General features: G+C 49.6%; 1 protein-coding gene and 1 non-coding gene across 2 annotated transcripts; one reads left to right on the top strand and one right to left on the bottom strand.

The window, feature by feature from the left end:
* The first annotated feature begins 3510 nt into the window (after positions 1–3510).
* RNF114 (ring finger protein 114) lies at positions 3511–20740 on the top strand. The gene is made up of 6 exons (XM_055266107.2): positions 3511–3760; positions 8486–8636; positions 12261–12367; positions 13023–13137; positions 15919–16026; positions 18608–20740. Exons 1-6 carry the CDS (start codon positions 3621–3623, stop codon positions 18671–18673), a joined length of 687 nt encoding a protein of 228 aa, XP_055122082.1. The 5' UTR covers positions 3511–3620; the 3' UTR covers positions 18674–20740.
* LOC129474957 (small nucleolar RNA U13) lies at positions 7512–7616 on the bottom strand. Its single transcript, XR_008654700.1, has one exon. It is a non-coding gene; the product is annotated as a small nucleolar RNA U13 (small nucleolar RNA).
* Positions 20741–20787: the final 47 nt, after the last annotated feature.

Genomic DNA, 20787 nt, shown 5'->3' with positions numbered 1-20787 from the left:
CAGAGGCGCTCCTCACTTCCCAGACGGTGGGTGGCCGGGCAGAGGCGCTCCTCACTTCCCAGATGGTGGGTGGCCGGGCAGAGGCGCTCCTCATTTCTTCCCGGACGGGGCGGCCGGGCAGAGGCGCTCCTCACTTCTTCCCGGACGGGGCGCCCGGGCAGAGGCGCTCCTCACTTCCCTCCGGACGGGGCGGCCGGGCAGAGGCGCTCCTCACTTCTTCCCGGACGGGGCGGCCGGGCAGAGGCGCTCCTCACTTCTTCCCGGACGGGGCGGCCGGGCAGAGGCGCTCCTCACTTCTTCCCGGACGGGGCGGCCGGGCAGAGGCGCTCCTCACTTCTTCCCGGACGGGGCGGCCGGGCAGAGGCGCTCCTCACTTCTTCCCGGACGGGGTGGCCGGGCAGAGGCGCTGCTCACTTCCCAGACGGGGCGGCCGGGCAGAGGCGCTCCTCACTTCCCAGACGATGGGTGGCCGGGCAGAGGCGCTCCTCACTTCCCAGACGGGGCGGCCGGGCAGAGGCGCTCCTCACTTCCCAGACGGGGCGGCCGGGCAGAGGCGCTCCTTACTTCCCAGACAGGGTGGCCGGGCAGAGGTGCTCCTCACTTTCCAGACGATGGGTGGCCGGGCAGAGGCGCTCCTCACTTCCCAGACGATGGGTGGCCGGGCAGAGGCGCTCCTCACTTCCCAGACGGGGCGCCCGGGCAGAGGCGCTCCTCACTTCCCAGACGGTGGGTGGCCGGGCAGAGGCGCTCCTCACTTCCCAGACGGTGGGTGGCCGGGCAGAGGCGCTCCTCACTTCCCAGACGGGGCGGCCGGGCAGAGGCGCTCCTCACTTCCCAGATGGTGGGTGGCCGGGCAGAGGCGCTCCTCACTTCCCAGACGGTGGGTGGCCGGGCAGAGGCGCTCCTCACTTCCCAGACGGTGGGTGGCCGGGCAGAGGCGCTCCTCACTTCTTCCCGGACGGGGCGGCCGGGCAGAGGCGCTCCTCACTTCTTCCCGGACGGGGCGGCCGGGCAGAGGCGCTCCTCACTTCTTCCCGGACGGGGCGCCCGGGCAGAGGCGCTCCTCACTTCCCCCCGGACGGGGCGGCCGGGCAGAGGCGCTCCTCACTTCTTCCCGGACGGGGCGGCCGGGCAGAGGCGCTCCTCACTTCTTCCCGGACGGGGCGGCCGGGCAGAGGCGCTCCTCACTTCTTCCCGGACGGGGCGGCCGGGCAGAGGCGCTCCTCACTTCTTCCCGGACGGGGCGGCCGGGCAGAGGCGCTCCTCACTTATTCCCGGACGGGGTGGCCGGGCAGAGGCGCTGCTCACTTCCCAGACGGGGCGGCCGGGCAGAGGCGCTCCTCACTTCCCAGACGGGGCGGCCGGGCAGAGGCGCTCCTCACTTCCCAGACGGGGCGGCCGGGGAGAGGCGCTCCTCACTTCTCCCCGGACGGGGGCGGCCGGGCAGAGGCGCTCCTCACTTCTTCCCGGACGGGGCGGCCGGGCAGAGGCGCTCCTCACTTCTTCCCGGACGGGGCGGCCGGGCAGAGGCGCTCCTCACTTCTTCCCGGACGGGGCGGCCGGGCAGAGGCGCTCCTCACTTCCTCCCGGACGGGGCGGCCGGGCAGAGGCGCTCCTCACCTCCCAGACGATGGGAGGCCGGGCAGAGGCGCTCCTCACTTCCCAGACGGGGCGGCCGGGCAGAGGCGCTCCTCACTTCCCAGACGGGGCGGCCGGGCAGAGGCGCTCCTCACTTCCCAGACGATGGGTGGCCGGGCAGAGGCGCTCCTCACTTCCCAGACGATGGGTGGCCGGGCAGAGGCACTCCTCACTTCCCAGACGGTGGGTGGCCGGGCAGAGGCGCTCCTCACCTCCCAGACGGGGCGGCCGGGCAGACGTGCTCCTCACCTCCCAGACGGGGCGGCCGGGCAGAGGCGCTCCCCACCTTCCAGATGGGGTGGCGGCCGGGCAGGGGCTGCAATCCCAGCACCCTGGCAGGCCAAGGCAGGCGGCCGGGGGGTAGAGGCTGCCGCGAGGCCAGACCACGCCACCGCATTCCAGCCCGGGCAACAGCGAGCACTGGGTGAGCGAGACTCCGTCTGTAGTCCCAGTACCTCGGGAGGCTGAGGCGGGCAGAGCACTCGGTGTCAGGAGCTGGCGACCAGCGTGGCCAAGATGGCGAACGCGTGCCTGCATCCAAAGGAGAAAAGGCAGGCAGCGGTGGTGGGCGCCGGGAGTCCCAGGCAGTCCGCGGCGCGGGCAGCAGCAAGCCGAGTAGATTGTAGCCTGGGCCAGAGAGGGAAAGAAAGGAAGGAAGGAAGGAAGGGAGGGAGGAAGGAAGGAAGGAGTTTTTTTTTTTTTTTGAGACGGAGTCTCGCTCTGTCGCCCAGACTGAAATGCAGTGGCGCGATCTTGGCTCACTGCAAGCTCCGCCTCCCAGGTTCACGCCATTCTCCTGCCTCAGCCTCCCGAGTAGCTGGGACTACAGGCGCCCGCCACCATGCCCGGCTAATTTTTTGTATTTTTAGTAGAGATGGGGTTTCACCGTGTTAGCCAGGTTGTGTTTTTTTTTTTTTTTTTCAGACGGAGTTTCGTTCTTGTTGCCCAGGCTGGAGTTTAGTGACTGTTGGAGTGAGTGAGCGATCTTGGCCCACGGCAACCTCCGCCTCCCAGGTCAAAGGCTTCTCCTGCCTCAGCGTTCTGAGTTGCTCAGGCTACAGGCATGGGCAACCACGCCTGGCTAATTTTTGTATTGTTAGTAGAGATGGGGTTTCACCATGTTGGCCAGGCTGCTCTAGTACTCCTAGGCTCAAGCGATCCGCCCACCTCGGCCTCCCAAAGTGCTGAGATTACAGACGAAAGCCACCGTGCCCAGCTCCTTTGTATAAATAAATGATTTGATTTTCTTCTTGCAGCTCAGCAATTAGATCTGTTATTAGAATTTGCTTAAATTTAAGAAATGGCTGGGCACGGTGGCTCACCGCTGTAATCCCAGCACTTCGGGTTGCCGAGGCGGGCGGATCGCTTGCGTCCAAGAGTTCGAGGCCAGCCTCGGCAACATAGTGAGACCCGCCCACTCTCTGCACCGCTCCTTCCCCCCGCTCCTTTCCCCGTCTCTACAAAAAATACAAAAATAAATAAATTAGTCCGGCATGGGGGTGACTGCCTGTGGTCCAGCTACGCAGGAGGCTGAGGTGGGAGGATGGCTTGAACCCCAGAGGTCGAGGCTGCAGGGAGCCATGATCGCGCCACTGAACACCAGCCTGGGCGACAAAGCAAGACCTTGTCCCAAAATCGATTAAATAAACAAATAAATAAATTTAAGGAAAAAGCAACTTGATTCGAAGATAAATAGTGATAGTGCAAGTGGTGCCGAACTAACGACTTAAATTTGGGAAACAGCGGACCACCCGCAGAGCCCGTCCCAATTCTGGCAGCCTTTGGATTTGGCTTCCACGTTTTCCAGATTTCCCTCGGTCTCTAGCTCGCTTGGGTCAGAGGGGCCCCGAGGGGCGGCCCACCCACGAGCCCCGCCCCCAACCGCTCACTGCCCCGCGAGCCCGGCTCCCTCCGACCGCGAGCCCCGCCCCCTCGGCCTCCTCCTCATCGGCCGCCGTTGCGAGGCGCAGAGCGGCAGCAAGATGGCGGCGCAACAGCAAGACGGCGGGGGTGCTGCGCAGCTGGCGGGGCCGGCGGCGGAGGCTGACCCCCTAGGCCGCTTCACGTGTCCCGTGTGCTTAGAGGTGTACGAGAAGCCGGTACAGGTGCCCTGCGGACACGTGTAAGCGGCGAGCCCGGGTCTGGTCGGGGGGCGCTTAACTGGGAAGGGAATGGAGCCGAGGAGCGAGATGGGTCTCAGGGCGGGAGCCAGAGGACCCACCCAGAGGGGCCTCCCGGGGATGTCCCCCGGGGCTCCTAAGGGCCATGAAAGCTGCCGGGGTGCTCTTCTGTCCCGCCCCGCTCACTCCTAAGTATCCCGTCCCTCCGCCCGTGTTAGCGGGGCAGCTGCTGTCCGTTGAGCCCCTGCGATGTTCCAGGCGGCCTGTCAGTCTCCTTCCCGCACGTGATAGTGGACTCGTGCCCTGCGGGGACTTCAGGCTCTGAAGTCCGCCCTTGGAGAGCCGACGTTTCCTTTCTAGTCCACGTCGCTCTTAAAGCATAGGATATTTGGCATCGTGTGTAGCTGTGGCGAGTTATTCTAATGTGCACTAAAGTCGGGAGAAACGCTGAACTAGACTAAAACAACAAAAGGGAAGTCTTTATGGGGATCTGGCCAGTTTGCCCTTAGCTGTGAAAGGGGGTGGGAGTTGGCAGATGGGATTGTTAGCATTCTACTTCCTGTGTAGGAGGTTTGTTTCTTTCAGTTTTCAATTAAGCCTTCATGACCTGAATACTGTGAATAGAGTGGTTATAATGATTAAAGCAGATATGTGTATAAATGTCCAGTCCAGGTCCTGGGCTGTGGCTGGGGCTTTCGAGGTTGGTCGATTTGAATTTAAGCCTTGTTCCATCAGACGCACAAACACACCTTAGTTGAAGGAATTGTAGACAGCGTGGCCACCTGCTTCTTGCCTCAGAATTGGCTTTTCCTCTGGCCTCTCTCAGTGCTTATCGTGGGATCACCTTGGCATTGGTCTTGGCACCCCTTCACTAGTCAGCGGGCACAGTAGCCATTGCACTTCATGGGCATTATTCTATAGCCACCCTGCAGCGGGGGAGGGTTGGCAGCCATTTTACAGGTGAATACACCGAGGGTCCGAGGCTCTCTTAGGGAAAGGTAACCGTGGCCTAACTCTTCCCAGATGTACTGCAGGTGACCATTTTAATAGTCCAGAGAACAGTGCTTGGCACCTAGCTGGCTGCTTTTTGCTTCATCATGTAGCTTTAGGCTATTCATCTTTGCAATTCACTTAGCCTGGAACTCTTTCCCCCACCCCGCCCTTTTCAGGCTTCAAGTCCCAGGTTAAGTTACCTCACCAAATACTATCCCCATCTAAATTACTTCCCCCACTTCCTTTCTGGGACTTAACTTCCTTCTGCTTGCTTGCACAGAGCAAAACTTACAGCTCATGACGGAGTGGCCATATCTTTTTTGCCCCTCAACTGACTGGAATGGCCTCTATGTGCCAGATCTTGGGGTAGACTCTGCCTTCAGAGTTTACAGTCCAGTGAATTGATTATAAATAAGTACCAATGACTGGTCAAACTATTGTAAAAATTCATTCTGCAAGTGGGAGGGTATTTCAGAGATCACATCTCTGTGCGTGGGGTGAGTGATCAGGTAATGGTTGAATGAACTAATAAGTCGTGTAAGCAAGCTTCACGAGAGTTGAAGTGGTCTTTAGCTTTTTCATTGAATCCACTTATCCTTGGATCAGATTTACCTGATTTTGGATTAATTCAGTGGATTTCATTTACTATTAACATTTGTAAAAAGGCTAGACCCAGCACAGTTTGCTAAATGAAGAGCAGCAAAATTTGAGATTTTCTTGAGCTAGGTGAACCTTTCCTAGGTCAGAGGGCAAGGAACAGTACTGATTTTCAAACCTTGGCTCTTCTCTATCCTCGCTGTCCTAGCCACACGTGATCAGCAGTTCAGTGCAAATTGAAGACAGATGGAAGCACCTCTGAGGGCAGCCCGAATCCCCCTTAGCTCCAACCGACTGCTTTCTACTGTGCCTAGTTGATTTTTACCTTTTGTGCTTGGAAAGTTGAGCATCACTGCAACTCTGGCTGGGGCATTGGATTTTTATAAAACTTTATTTCAAGCCCTGAATGACTGCGTTCTCCAATCTGGTAGAATACAGCTGGAGAAAGGCAGCTGGCTGGGTGCCCAAGAGAAGGGAATTTCTTCCTAGTCATGTGACGGAGTGGAGCATCGGAAGGCTGAACTAGAAAAGGGCCCATAAGTAGGAAATAGAAACTGAAAAGCCAGCCCAGGATATTTGAGCAGTTCAAAAGCAGTCTGGTAGTTTGGCCATGTCTCAGGCACAAAGTGACTCGTGAACATTTGATAGATGAGCTGTACCTGTGTGTGTGCTTGAGAAGAGACTTCGAGCTGCTTTTATCTGCATGCTGGGTTTGGTTCCATTATACTCACTGGACCCTCTGTGCTCTCTTGGGTTCCTCTTGTCATCTGCCTTTGTAAACAGGCAACACAAGTGATGGCCACAGGCCCTGCGTGTCTCCACTGCCTCATCGCTTGCCCTTCTCACCATGGTCTACCGCATCGTGGCCCCCAAGGTCTGCCTGCCTTCCTTTCCAGTCCTCATTTGTGTGTGGCATCATCTTGGTGTGGAGCTCTGCACCCAGATCTGTGTGGCTGTCCTCGTAATCAGGTCCTACCCAGCTCAAATGCCAACTCCTCAGAAGTAGCTTTCTATGATCCCCCCAGCTGGTCTGTTTGCCATATTTCCTTCATATTTTTAGTCACTATCTGAAATTAACATTTGTGTTTCCCTTCACTCTAGAATGTAAGCATCATGAGAACAGGGCTTTGTCAAGTTTCCATTGCCCTCAGTGGTGAGTGAATAGACTCCCTCACCTTCTCTGTACCTGGTCTGGAATTTTGCCTAACAGCATTAACATCTAACAATGACAAGGAGGAAGGAGATTCTTAGAGGCAGTAGAAAATGGTCAAGTGTTCAGAAGATTGCCTTTCATTATATATCTTTAGTTCTTTCTGGCAGATTTGGTTATCCTGTCTTAATCTATCAGGTTGGACAAGTAACCCAGGGTGTCTTCTCCATTCTTTCTGTATGCCTTATCTCAGCATTACCATCTTCCTAGGCTTCAGGATAGGAACTCGGTCATCTTTGACTTATTTTCTTCAAAGTCAGTAAGTTATCAAGTCCTCCTGATTCTGCCTCTCCGTGAATGGTTTCCTGAATTCATCCCCTACTGCTTCAGTCAGACCCTCACAATCCTCTGCCTTTAGCCATCTGTTTGGTTTCTACCTTGTCGCTTCTCACCTTCTCACCTAAAAAAAAAACTATAGGGCTGGTCTCAGTGGCTCACACCTGTAATCCCAGCACTTTGGGAGGCCAAGACGGGTGGATCACCAGAGGTCAGGAGTTCGAGACCAGCCTGGCTAACGTGGTGAAACCCTGTCTCTACTAAAAATACAAAATTAGCTGGGTGTGGTCGTGCACGCCTGTAACCCCAGCCACTTGGGAGGCTGAAGCATGAGAATCGCTTGAACCAGGGAGGCAGATTTTGCAGTGAGCCGAGATCACACCATTGCACTTCAGCCTGGGCAACAGAGCACGACTCTGTCTCAGGAAAAAAAAAAAAAAAAAAAAAAAAAAACAGCAATAACAAAACTTTGTTTTCCATGATGGCACAGAGATATTTTTCTGAAACCTGGATTTGGCCTTGTTTTGTTAATACCTTGCTTTAAACTCCTGGCTCCCTACTGCTTATAAGGAAAAGTCTGTTAGATTTTTATTTCCTCAGATACATATGAATTTTAAGCCTAAATTAGGCCTAAAATAGTCTTCCCTTCCTCTGCTGGCCGACCTCTTTTTCTAAAATGCCAGATGGGTGATGGGCCAACATCTGTAACAAGGTTCGAGGGTGGCACATCTCACACATGCGCATGAACACCCAGTCCTCACATTCATGAACTACAAAAGGATCCAGCTGAACCCTTTTAAGGCTGATGAGAGATGCTGTCTCTGCAGTCTCCACCCGCTCCACACACCCCCCCTCCCCGCGCCCCCTTGAGACAGAGTCGCGCTCTGTTGTCCAGGCTGGAGTGTGCAGCCACCTCTGCCTCCCAGGTTCAAGCAATTCTCCTGCCTCAGCCTCCTGAGTAGCTGGGATTACAGGCATCTGCCACCATGCCTGGCTAATTTTGGTATTTTTAGTAGAGACGGGTTTCACAGTGTTGGCCAGGCTAGTCCCAAACTCCTGACCTCGTGATCCACCGGCCTTGGCCTCCCAAAGTGCTGGGATTACAGGCGTGAGCCACTGCTCCCAGCCTTCACTGCAGTCTTATCAGCCCTTTTCTTCTCAGGTCACAACTAGTTGCTTTTCCCTTTATGTTCCTGTAGCGCTTTGCCTTCACCTGTAATGATAGCAGCTCCCGTTTATGGTGCGTTTTGTACGTGCTGGACACTCTGCCAGGGGTCTGCTATACAAACTGTATCCTCCCAGCAATCCTAGAGGTAGGTGCTACTCTCTCCATTTCACAAAGGAAAAAATGGAGATTCAAGAAACCCCACTGAGATCCCTCAGTGGCAGGGCCTAAGGCTTGAAGCCTCAACCTTAACACCTTCACTGTCTATCACAGGAGTTTGCATTTGTTTCTGTAGTTGTGTGTTCTTTGTAGTCCACTCCTATCCCTCATTTTTTCTGGCCTGGAAGGACTTAGTATTGGAATTGGGAGGAGACAGCAAGTTGCTTTTTACTCCATTATCCATTGATGTCTTTTTAAAAGTTGATCCATATTTGTCGTCTTGTCTCCATGATGCGTGACAGAGGTTCTCTGTATGTCTTGTTCTAGCTTTTGCTCTGCATGCCTGCAGGAATGTCTGAAGCCGAAGAAGCCTGTCTGTGGGGTGTGTCGCAGCGCTCTGGCACCTGGCGTCCGAGCCGTGGAGCTCGAGCGGCAGATCGAGAGCACAGAGACTTCTTGCCATGGCTGCCGTAAGAATGTATGTGGAAGTGATGTGGAAGAGTCCATGTCTTTCCATGATAAGATGGGGTAAAACGTACAGCTGCCATGTTATTGCTGAAGTTAGAGCATGACTAGGTCACTAACAGCACGTGTGCATGCCAATTACCTGTGGTGATGGCTGGGCTGGTTTGTTTTCATAACCTTACTGGTTTTTGTCTCTTTTTTTAAGAGTTGGTTAAGTATATATTTTAGGTTTGAAAGCCATAGAAATCAGTTATCCCAGTTTTTTCCTATAAAAGATCAATTTTGGCCAGGCGTGGTGGCTCATTCCTGTAACCTCAGCTCTTTGGGAGTCCGAGGCAAGATCTTGAGGCTAGGAGTTAAGAGACCAGCCTGGACAACATAGTGAGACCTCATCTTTACAAAAAATAAAATTAGCCAGGTGTGGTGGTATGTACCTGTAGGCCCAGCTACTCAGGAGGCAGAGGCCAGAGGATCACTTGAGCCCAGAAGTTTGGGATTACAGTGATCTCTGATCATGCCACTGCACTCCAGCCTGGCTGACAGCAAGACCCTGTCTCTTAAAAAACAGTTAATATGAAATCATTGGATTGTAATAACAATAGCTAACATTTGAAATGCATCCATGCTCTTGTATAATCAGAGTCAAGTATATTTATTTTCATACCTGTTAATAACTGCTACTGGAAAGGAGAAATACTGTTGTCTTATTTTCCAAGAGATATACACAGCCTTGTTGATTTTAGAATCATGAAAATTTTTAAAATTGCGGACCATCCAAAAATATACAATAATGTAGGCTTGTTCCTCATTCCAGAGATTACTTCAAAATTGGTTCAATTTAAGGCCTGGCAAGGTGATTCATGCCTGTAATCCCAACACTTTGGGAGGCCGAGGTGGGTGGATTGCTTGAGTCCAGGAGTTCTAGACCAGCCTGGACAACATGGTGAAACCTCGGCTGTACTGAAAATACAAAAAACTAGCAGGGCATGGTGGTGTGTGCCTGTAGTCTCAGCTGTTCGGGAGGCTGAGGTGAGAAGATGGCTTGAGCACAGGAGGCAGAGGTTGCAGTGAGCTGAGTTCATGCCACTGCACTCCAACCTGGATGATAGAGCCGGACCCTGTCTCAAGGAAAAAAAAAAGTGATTGAATTTCGAAAGCTGCATAACATTTTCTGCCCTTTGACAAACACTGTAGAATTTTTACCAACCCAGTTGTAGGATTTTTGCAAAATGAGATCACACTGTAATATATATAGTTCTTCAACTTTTTTCACTTTTTTAAATGTACATTCATTCCCAACTTTTTTTTCACTTTCAGATTTTTTTTCTCTTACATATTGGACAGCCTTGCATGTCAGTTTCATTATTTTTAACACTTTGGTATGGATGCCCATAGTATGAATATACCTTACCAACTCCTTTTCGGCGTGATTTAGTATTAGGGATGCATACTAAGGCCATTTCAATGCTGAATAGGGCTGTTTTCTGTGTCTTAATTGGGGGCGTCACTCTTGAGGCTGGGCACGGTGGCTCATGCCTGTAATCTTGTCATTTGGAGAGACCAAGGCAAGAGGATCACTAACCCCAGGAGTTCGAAATCAGCCTGGGCAACATAGTGGGACTCTGTATATACTAAAACAAACCAACAAACAAAACCAGCTGTGTGTAGTGGTGTATGCATGTAGTCCCAGCTCCTTGGGAGGCTGAGGTAGGAAGATTGCTTGAGCCCAGAAGTTTGAGAGCAGCCTGGGGAATATAGTGGACTCAGTTTCTACAAAAAAAAAAAAAGAAAAAAAAAATTAAGGATTCCTCAGTTTGTAGCTTAAAGTCAAGTTCTTGAGCTAGAGGTGAGACAATCATGGTAAGCTGGAGCTCAAATATTGGAGCATTTTTCCCCCTTCGAAGTTTACTTTTAGAAACTCAAGATACTGAAATACGATTTCCTACTGCCTTCTTTTGGTGTTTTTTGTTTGTTTGTTTGTTTTTTGTTTTTTTTTGAGACGGAGTCTCACTCTGTTGCCCAGGCTGGAGTACAGTGGCGTGATCTCAGCTCACTGCAGGCTCCACCTGTTGGGTTCATGCCATTCTCCTGCCTCAGCCTCCTGAGTAGCTGGGACTACAGGCGCCCACCACCACGCCCAGCTATACATATATATATATTTGTATTTTTAGTAGAGACGGGGTTTCACTGTGTTAGCCAGGATGGTCTCGATCTCCTGACCTCGTGACCCGCCTGCCTCAGCCTCCCAAAATGCTGCGATTACAGGCGTGAGCCACTGCACCCGGTCTCCTCATCTTCATTTATGCATGCATAATGTGGTTTTTGGTTTTGTTTTGTTTTTTTCTGAGACAGGGTCTGGCTTTATTGCCCAGGCTGGAGCGCAATGGCGTGGTCTCAGCACACTGAAACCTCTGCCTCCCAGGCTCAAACCATCCTCCCACCTCAGCCTCTCAAGTAGCTGGGACTACAGGCATGTGTCACCACGCCTGCCTAATTTTTTTGTATTTTTAGTAGAGACAAGTTTTGCATGTTGTCCATGCTGATCTCGAACTTGGGAGCGCGAAGTGATGGCCCACCTCAGCCTCCCTCAGGATTACAGGGGTGAGCCACCACACTCCGCCCATGATGGGCTTTTTGTTTGTTTTACTGTGTGCTTTTGCTTTTCTTCATTTTTAAGATTAGTGATTGTATTGTTGGCATGCCTCTAAAAATGTTTTTCTTTCCTTTATCTTCCCTCTTTTCTTCAATTCTTAAAACTTTCTTTATCTTTTTAGAAAACCTGTAATGAAGCACTATTCTCTGGGTTTTCTTCTCTTTCTGTTTTACTATTGCACAGCCTAGATTTTATATGAAAGGTTGGGCCGGGCGTGGTAGCTCACGCCTGTAAACCCAGCACTTTGGCAGGCCGAGGCAGGCAGATCACTTGAGGTCAGGAGTTCGAGACCAGCCTGGCTAATGTGGTGAAACTCCATCTCTCCTAAAAATATGAACATTAGCTGGGCACACACCTGTGGCACACGCCTGTAACCCCATCTACTCAGGAGGCTGAGGTGGGAGAATCACTTGAACCCAGGAGGCAGAGGTTGCAGTGAGCCGAGATGGTGCCACTGCACTTCAGTCTGGGCGACAGAGTGAAAAAAAAAAAAAAAAAAAAAAAAAAAATTTAGATTTTAAAGATTATTTCTCAGAGTCTGGTGATAGATACTTTAACCAGGGTTAGTGGCTTTTATATGTTTTACCTAAAGGATCACTTTTCTCTGCTGCACATAACAGAATGTGGTTTTTGGCTTGCTGTAAGGAGACTAGTTTAAATGCTAGTATAGAAAACTTTTGAAAACATCCTAGATTTGGAGCTTGTCTGTGAGCAGACAGCCTATCATGAGTAGGAGCAAACCTGTAGGAGTTATTTTAGAGTAGAAGCGGATATCCTGATTTAGTTGAATAAAATAGCAGCCTTGGTATTAATGGGAAATCTGCAATAATCAGGGTTTCAGCCCCATTAGCATAGTCAGGAATCTGGTGAGATTATTTGCCAGGGTGGTGTAGGTCTAGTTTTCTTTATGCCCTTATTTGGGACTATATTTGGGCTGTTACAAGGTCCTCACTAACTTGTGGGCTCTGATTCTTCCTATTTGAGTTCTTCCTATCCAAGATCCGGTCCCACGTGGCTACTTGTTCCAAATACCAGAATTACATCATGGAAGGTGTGAAGGCCACCATTAAGGATGCATCTCTTCAGCCAAGGTAAATGACTCAGTCTCCCCTTAGGTGGAGGTCATCTCTTGCTGTTAATACAAAGAGGTTGGACACCTTGCATGCCCAGGGGTTTACTTGTATGAATTGTTATGCTGGCTAAAGCTGATACAAGTATTTTGGGAGGAGTATGCAAGGGAGGACTCTGGTGTTCACTTTAGATGTTAGCTGAGCTATTCTTTTTTTCTTTTTTGAGACGGAGTCTTGCTCTGTCACCCAGGCTGGAGTGCAGTGGCGCAATCTCAGCTCACCGCAACCTCTGCCTCCCGGGTTCAAGCGATTCTCCTGCCTCAACCTCCCAAGTAGCTGGGATTACAGGCACCTGCCACCATGCCCAGCTAAATTTTGTATTTTTTAGTAGAGACAGGGTTTTGCCATGTTGGCCAGGCTCGTCTTGAACTCCTGACCTCAGGTGATCCGCCTGCCTTGGCCTCCCAAAATGCTGGGATTACAGGCATGAACCACCACGCCCGGCCAGCTGAGCTATTATTTTCACAACACTTGACCTGAGTCTGAAGTGATCATCAGCATCCTTATCATTACACATTCGGTGAGCTTTGCTCCTTTTTGGAGTGTACTGTGGTTGAAGTTTAATGGAAAGGTACTCACAGAAAAGTTTTCTTATTTCCTGTCTTTCACCTTCCAGGAATGTTCCAAACCGTTACACCTTTCCTTGTCCTTACTGTCCTGAGAAGAACTTTGATCAGGAAGGACTTGTGGAACACTGCAAATTATTCCATAGCACGGATACCAAATCTGTGGTAAGAGTAACCTTTTTTTTTTTAACTTTATTATGGGAAAGGATCAAGCTTGGAGAAAAATGACGGGATTAGTAGAATGAACTCCTGTGTGCCCCTCACCTAGATTGACAGATAGTTAACATTTTACCATGTTTGCTTAACGATGCTCTGTGGTACACATCTTTTGCTGACGACTTGGGAATAAGCTACAGATACCATGACCTTTTTTGCCCCCTGAATACTTTGCACCCTGATACAGGATGCAGGGTGTATGCACTCCTGATACAGGAGTGTGTATGTCTTAAGAACAAGAATGTTTTCTTGGAAAATTACATTTTTGTGTGTATAATTAATCATATTCAAGAAATTTAGCATTGATACAATCTAATATCTAATGTGAAATTCATGTTTTAATTTTAACAATTGTAATGTCTTTCATAGCAATTTCCCCCTCCCCCCAAAGCAGAGGCAGGGATGGTACATGAGTTCTCTGTCCTCTGGGTGCTACATTAAGTCATGTGATGTCTGTTGTTGGTAACATTAACTTGGTTCCCTTGGTATCCACCAAATTTCTCCATGAAGCTGCCATTTTATTTTTGGAAGTAGCTTCTTCATAGTTGTGGGGAAAGAGGATTTAGGTGAAATTATTAGGAAAAGGCTTATCAATCCTTGGACATTTTACTCAGATATCACCTATTGGCATGTGTATTCTCCTTTAAAAAAAAAAAAATGTAGGCTGGGCATGGTGGCTCACACCTGTAATCCCAGCACTTTGGGAGGCCAAGGTGGGTGGATCACTTGAGGTCAGGAGTTCAAGATCAGCCTGGCTAACATGGTGAAACCCCATCTTTACTAAAAATACAAAAATTAGCCAGGCGTGGTGGCATGCGCCTTTAATCCCAGCTACTTGGGAGGCTGAGGCATGAGAATTGCTTGAACCCAGGAGGCGGAGGTTGCAGTGAACTGAGATCATGCCACTGCACTCCAGCCTGGGCAGCAGAACAAAACTCCCAAAAAAAAAAAAAAGTATTTGTTCCGTCTCAGCAATGTGTTACCTTTCTCTCTTGATGTGATTGACAGACCAGGTCTTTTTTATAGTTAGGTGTATACTTCCTCTATAGTTTTAAGTTTTCCATTTATCTCATACTGCTTCTCTTGAACTACATACTCTGTTGTATGGGCAGCCTTCAGCTCCATTGCTGTAAACAGTGGTGCAGAGATTTTAGAAGTTTAATGAGCTTTTGTGAGAGTACTAGGGCAGCTGTAAATGCTCATCTTAAGATGGAACTGGCCATTTTGAGAAACATATTTTTGCCTGTATCTATGTATGTTTATAAGCTAAAGTCTTAGATACAGATTGACTTGGTTAAATGTTACTTGCACTCATAATTTTGTTGGATAATGTTATTGCTGAACTTTTCTGGTATGGCAGCCTAATTTTCTGTCTTTTTCCCCTCCTTTGGCTTCTGAAATCCCTCTGATTATGTTGTCTATGTTGAGGCCTTCTCTTCAGCCTTTGGCCCTGTGTTCTGTCTTCCTCTCCCTCTGCAAGTTCTTAACTCTGCGTTTCTCCCTTCCCTTTAGAAGCCATTTCCTTTTCAGTCTCTAGTCCCACCCTATGTTCTAGCTCCCCAGCTACAGCTGCCTGCCCACCTTTTCCACTCAGTCTTCTACCATCCCAGATTTCTCTCTTGTCAATCCCCTTTATCACTTTATCTTCCTTGCTGTGGGGTAGGGTTCCACCTTTAAGTGGAGGCACTTAGGTACTCTCTCTCCCTGGCATGAGGGTCTCCACAGAGCATCAAGGCACATATTGGACAAACCTTTCAACACAAAAGCAAGGTCTTAGGCACCCAATTTCCAAGCTTGCACCAGCCCGCTGTGGTCTGTGCCACTCACTGGTCTGGTTGTTCACATGTGTTGACAGTAACTGCCGCCTTCTGGCATTTTCTCCGTACTGCTGCCTCTCTTCTGGAGCACCTTTTTTTTTTTTTTTTTTTTTTTAAGACAGAGTCTCACTCTGTCACCCAGGCTGGAGGCTGGAGTGCAGTGGCACAATCTTGGCTCACTGCAACCTCCACTTCCAGGGTTCAAGCGATTCTCATGCCTCAGCCTCTCAAGTAGCTGGGACTACAGGCGTGTGCCACCATGCCCAGCTAATTTTTGTATTTTTAGTAGAGCAGGTGTTTCACCACGTTGGCCAAGCTGGTCTCAAACTCCTGACCTCAGGTGGTCTACCGCTTTGGCCTCCCAAAGTGCTGGGATTACAAGTGTGAGCCACTGTGCCCGGCCTGGAGCACCCTTTCATGTCCTCTTTGCCTTTCCAAATACTTCCCAGTCTTCAAAACCCAGATCAACCATTTGTGTGAGGGCTTTTCGGCCTGATCCTCCTCTTCTGAGCATTTCCTTTGTTAAGATGCATGTAAGGCTGTGTTTTACTTCCCTGGGACATTGCTCATCAGCTTGTTTTCTTAGTTTTCCTCATGCTTTTGGATTGTCTTGTGTGCTGCATTGGAAGGCCAGTCTAGGCCCCCCACCAGGATGACTCACTTCTCTGCCTACAGTAGGGAATGAGAAAGGGTGGTATCATGATTTGAACTTTACCCAGTCCCACATGTCATTTGACTTGAGCTGGAAATTTGCAGTGTTTTTTGGGCTGCTGATGTGTACAGGAAGGAGTTACTGGCCCTGGACAGTATGTCAGGAAAGCTGTCCTGGAAGAAAGGAGGCCAGACACAGGCCACAGAGGGCTGGTGCAAGCTTGGAAATTGGGTGCCTAAGACCTTGCTTTTGTGTTGAAAGGTTTGTCCGATATGTGCCTCGATGCCCTGGGGAGACCCCAACTACCGCAGCGCCAACTTCAGAGAGCACATCCAGCGCCGGCACCGGTTTTCTTACGACACTTTTGTGGTAAGTCTGGAGCCTGGGCTCTGATCCCTCCACTGGGGGAATGGCACAGCTACTTCACTCTTCTCAGAAAGGGAAATGGGGACCCCCGGTGTTGAACTTTGTCACTGTTGTGATGGGCTTCCAGTCTGTATACTGGATACAGTGATAAAAGGGGATTGACAAGAGAGAAAAGAAGAAGACTGAGTGGAAGAGGTGGGCAGGCAGCTGTAGCTGGGGAGCTAGATGGGCTTCCAGTCTGTATACTGTAGCTACTATACAGTTTCTATTCATGGGCCAGGCAGGTGGCCAGAGTGACATTTATTTACTTATTTGAGATGGATTCTCACTCTGTCGCCCAGGCTGGAATGCAGTGGCGTGATCTCAGCTCACTGCAACCTCCACCTCCCAGGTTCAAGCGATTCTCCTGCCTCAGCCTCCCGAGTAGCTGGAACTACAGGCGCATGCCACCATGCCCCGTTGATTTTTGTACTTTTAGTAGAGACGGGCTTTCACTATGTTGGCCAGGCTGGTCTCGAACTCCTGACCTCGTGATCCACCCCCCTCCCCCCCCGCCTTGGCTTCCCAAAGTGTTGGGATTACAGGCGTGAGCCACCACGCCTGGCCCAGAGTGACATAAATACAAAAAAATTAGCCGGGTGTGGTGGCGGGTGCCTGTAATCCTAGCTACTTGGAAGGCTGAGGCAGGAGAATCGCTTGAACCTGGGAGGCAAGGTTGCAGTGAGCCAAGATGGTGCCACTGCACTCCAGCCTGGGCAGCAGAGCAAGACTGTCTCAAAACAAAAGAAGATGATCTGGTCGGTCTTTGAGACACAGACAGTGATACTTGCTCTTTCCATCTCCTAGCCCTGCCCCCAAATTTTTATCTACTTTTTTTGTGGTTTATATAATTTCTGCCTGTTATAGAACTTGGTTTGGGGACAGGTGCGGTGGTTCATACCTACAATCCTAGCATTTTTGGGAGGCTGAGGCAGGTGGATCACTTAAGCTCAGGAGTTCGATACCAGCCTGGACAACATGAGAAAATCTTGTCTCTGCAAAAAATAAAAAAATTAACCAGGTGTGGTGGCTCCTGCCTGTAGTCCCAGCTTGAGGGAGCTGGGACAGGAGGATCTCTTGAGCCCAGGAGGCGGAGGTTGCAGCAAGCTGAGATCATACCACTGCACTCCAGCGTGGGCAACAGAATGAGACCCTGTCTCAAAAAAAAAAAAAAAACACACACACACAACAATTTGGACTCGGGAAGCTCAAACTCACACGTCCATGGGGACCATAATTGAAATGATCCTCCTGAAGATTTCCAAGCCAAGTGGTGCCTGACTTGTTATGCTGCCATCACCTTGTTTTCCTGTGGAAATGCAGGCGCAGCATTGCCTAGCTTCTCCGCCCCCCATGCCCAAAGCAGGACAGGAAAATTTCACAGGAAGTTTCACAGGTTTTAATTATCTTCAAAAATACTTCAGGTCAAATAGCATATATCCACTAGCCAAATACGGCTGTCAGGTTTATATTCTTTCCCTAGAGCTGGATGGTTTCAAAGGGGCACACTGTTGTCTTGGCATTATAGTAATAGGTAAATTTGGCCAACTATATCAAGTAAACCTCTTACTTACGTATATAGATGTCAAGTTAGGATTTTAGAGTGGTGTTCGGTCTTAATGACTGAATTTCAGTATCTTAAGAAAGAAAGCTCTTTCCTAAATTGTCATAAAGAATATTTGTTCTCAGTCTGACAGTGTCTGAAACTCAGACTTCAGAATAACTGCCCTTATTGTTAATATAGATGAATGTAATTCATCTGTGTCACATTAACAAAAATGACTCATTAAAAATGAGTCCTAAAAATGACTCATTAAAGAGGGCTAGTTGTGCTATAGTTTCTGCTGTACTGTATGTCTCTAAAAAACTGATTCTGTACTGGGCACTGATTCCACCTCTCAGAAACAACTCTTCAGCTCAGTGCATCTGCGTGCTCTGTTCCGACAAACTTATAAACGTTCTGAGCCCTTGGTCTGTGCCAGGCTCCATTCATGTGCTGCCTGGGTTTCTCAATCTCCATTTAAGGGAGGCATACTTATCTTCATTTAAGAATAAGGCAGCACACTGGCTGGGTGCAGTGGCTCATGCCTGTAATCTCAGCACTTTGGGAGGCTGAGGTGGGTGGATCATGAGGTCAAGAGATTGAGACCATCCTGGCCAACATGGTGAAACCCTGTCTCTGCTAAAAATATAAAAATTAGCTGGACATGGTGGCGCACGCCTGTAGTCCCAGGTACTTGGGAGGCTGAGGCAGGAGAATCACTTGAACCTGGGAGGCGGAGGTTGCAGTGAGCTGAGATTGTGCCACTGCACTCCAGCCTGGCAACAGAGCGAGACTCCATCAAAAAAAAAAAAAAGAATAAGGCAGCAGAGACAGATTAATTTTCCCAAAGTTACATACCTAGCATCACAAACAGTTGCATCGGGGATCCGGTCCCTGGCAGCCTGCTCCGGATCCAGTTGCTAGGCTGTCCTGCTTCTACTGAAAGCCAGTCTTTGCATCTGGAAACAGTTGCCGAGGCTGCGTGTCTGTTTTTGCCCTTAGGATTATGATGTTGATGAAGAGGACATGATGAATCAGGTGTTGCAGCGCTCCATCATCGACCAGTAAGCAGGGTCTGTGCTTGCTGTCTCATGTTCCAGAGCTTCCATTACATATTAAACGTGAAACGTATGACTCCTGTACCTTACCTGTTCAACAGACCTGAAAATGAGCCATGGCATTGGGACAAGGTCACTTCTGACAGGGGAAGTGGGTCCCCAGGTCAGCCCTCCTCTTCCCTTTGGGCTCTTGCCAAAGCTATCTTCCCCTACTGTTAACCTTGTTTGTCACATGGTCAAGTTCGTATTGGTTCTCAGCTACTTCCTGGAGCTTCTGCCGCCTCCTGTGGAAGAGAATATAGCTTCTCCACCTCTTGTTTCACACTCATTCCTCCCATCCAGTGTTTGTCTCTCGGGTCCTTCAAGCCAGCCAGGACCTTTTCTGGGTCATGAATAGCACAATGAAGCAAGTGTCTCCTTTCCTTGTCCCCAAGGTGTGCAGACTCTGGCAGCCGTGCACCTGACAGAGCTGAAGCTCCCGCTGGGCTATGGGGTTGCCAGAAGCTGGGGTTGCCATCCCGGGGTACATGTCACCAGTCCTCTTGGGGTTTTGCACCATCTGATGCAGGGAGTTTTGATTAGTGATATTTTCCTACTACTACATATCCTTTGAGTTCACTGGTTCAGTCTTAAATGCCTGCATGGTGCCTTTTTAGGATAAGGTATAACCATGTATTTTTGGTGGAAGTGTTTCTGGGTTAGGGAAGTTAAAGTCTGTTTATCTGTAAGTGGGGAGGAGGGTCAGCTAAGAGAAGTGGGAGGGCCAGAGCTTTTTGGTTCTGATTTACAAATTAATGAAGTAGTTTCAAACAACGCGGTCATGTTTACCTCACCATTTGGGAGCCTGCCTACATTCTTGTTCTAGAAGCACAAAAAAGAATCCTCAGATGAATTAGAAGAGAGAGGTTTGGAGACTCAGCGGATACTAGTTCTTTTACCTTCTGCTTGGTAACTTAGATTAAACTGAGCATTGTTTTTCTATCACAAATGTTTTCCTTATGACACTGGTTTCGACATGTAAAATGTGTTTGAAAACCTGCTTTGTAGATGCAGAGAGAAGCTATAGGAAACCCAGTACCGCCCCCTGGTCTGTTCTGACGAGACATTGGTCATAAGGCACAGCACATCGCGTGATGAACAGTTGTTAATAAAAGCTGTTGCTGGAAACTTGCTTTAGGAACAGCTCAAGAACCTTGGAGTTCATATTTCACAAATATTAATAAATACAAGTGCTGGCCGGGCGCGGTGGCTCACGCTTGTAATCCCAGCACTTTGGGAGGCCGAGGCGGGCGGATCACGAGGTCAGGAGATCGAGACCACGGTGAAACCCCGTCTCTACTAAAAATACAAAAAAATTAGCCGGGCGTAGTGGCGGGCGCCTGTAGTCCCAGCTACTCGGAGAGGCTGAGGCAGGAGAATGGCGTGAACCCGGGAGGCGGAGCTTGCAGTGAGCCGAGAGGGCGCCACTGCACTCCAGCCTGGGCGACAGAGCGAGACTCCGTCTCAAAAAAAAAAAAAAAAATAAAAAAAAAATAAATAAATAAATACAAGTGCAAGAGCTGTCAGCCTAATCTGTAGGAGCAGAACCTCTGATTGACCAAAAGGCATATGGGTTTAGGTTGGTACTTTGATGTCATATGTCTCTGATGGGGCTGCAAGTGCTACCTTGCGCTCGTACACCGCTGCTGTGGGGCTCCGTGCCTGTCGGTGAAGAGCTGCAGATGCCAAGAAGCCAGCAAAGACAGGGCCCACTGGAAAAAAATAGTTCTTTCATTAGTATTTCTCGGGAGGACCCAAAAGTTAAGGTCAGCTTGTTCACTGTAATTTCTGGAAAAAGTTCACTCAGACCTTCCTGAATTTAGATCATCTCAGAAATCTGGAGGGAAATGTGGCAAAACCTTCATTTGAGGGACTGATGTGAGTGTATGTCCACCTCACGGGTGGCACCGAGAAACTTACTTCCTTGTATTAAGTGCACTTCTTGTATTTCTAATAAGATGACTTTCCAGAAAGTGAGATTTGTTATGTTCTGGCTTTTAAAAGGTGAAATATAAATAAATTTCGTAACTTAATCTAACCGGTAAGCGATGGTTCTTGTTTTCATTCAACACATTTGCCACAGCA

This window comes from Symphalangus syndactylus, chromosome 24 (genome assembly GCF_028878055.3).
Source record: "Symphalangus syndactylus isolate Jambi chromosome 24, NHGRI_mSymSyn1-v2.1_pri, whole genome shotgun sequence".
NCBI lineage: Eukaryota > Metazoa > Chordata > Mammalia > Primates > Hylobatidae > Symphalangus > Symphalangus syndactylus.
Note: the sequence above shows the minus strand (reverse complement) of the source record. Positions and strands in the feature narration are given on the sequence as shown.

What these genes read in the sequence shown, in the direction of transcription:
- RNF114 (XM_055266107.2), top strand. Translation starts at nt 3,621, where the DNA reads ATGGCGGCGCAACAGCAAGACGGCGGGGGTGCTGCGCAGCTGGCGGGG. An exon ending in CAGGTGCCCTGCGGACACGT is followed by an intron (nt 3,761 to 8,485) that starts GTAAGCGGCGAG and finishes GTCTTGTTCTAG; the next exon opens with CTTTTGCTCTGCATGCCTGC. An exon ending in TTTCTTACGACACTTTTGTG is followed by an intron (nt 16,027 to 18,607) that starts GTAAGTCTGGAG and finishes TTTTGCCCTTAG; the next exon opens with GATTATGATGTTGATGAAGA.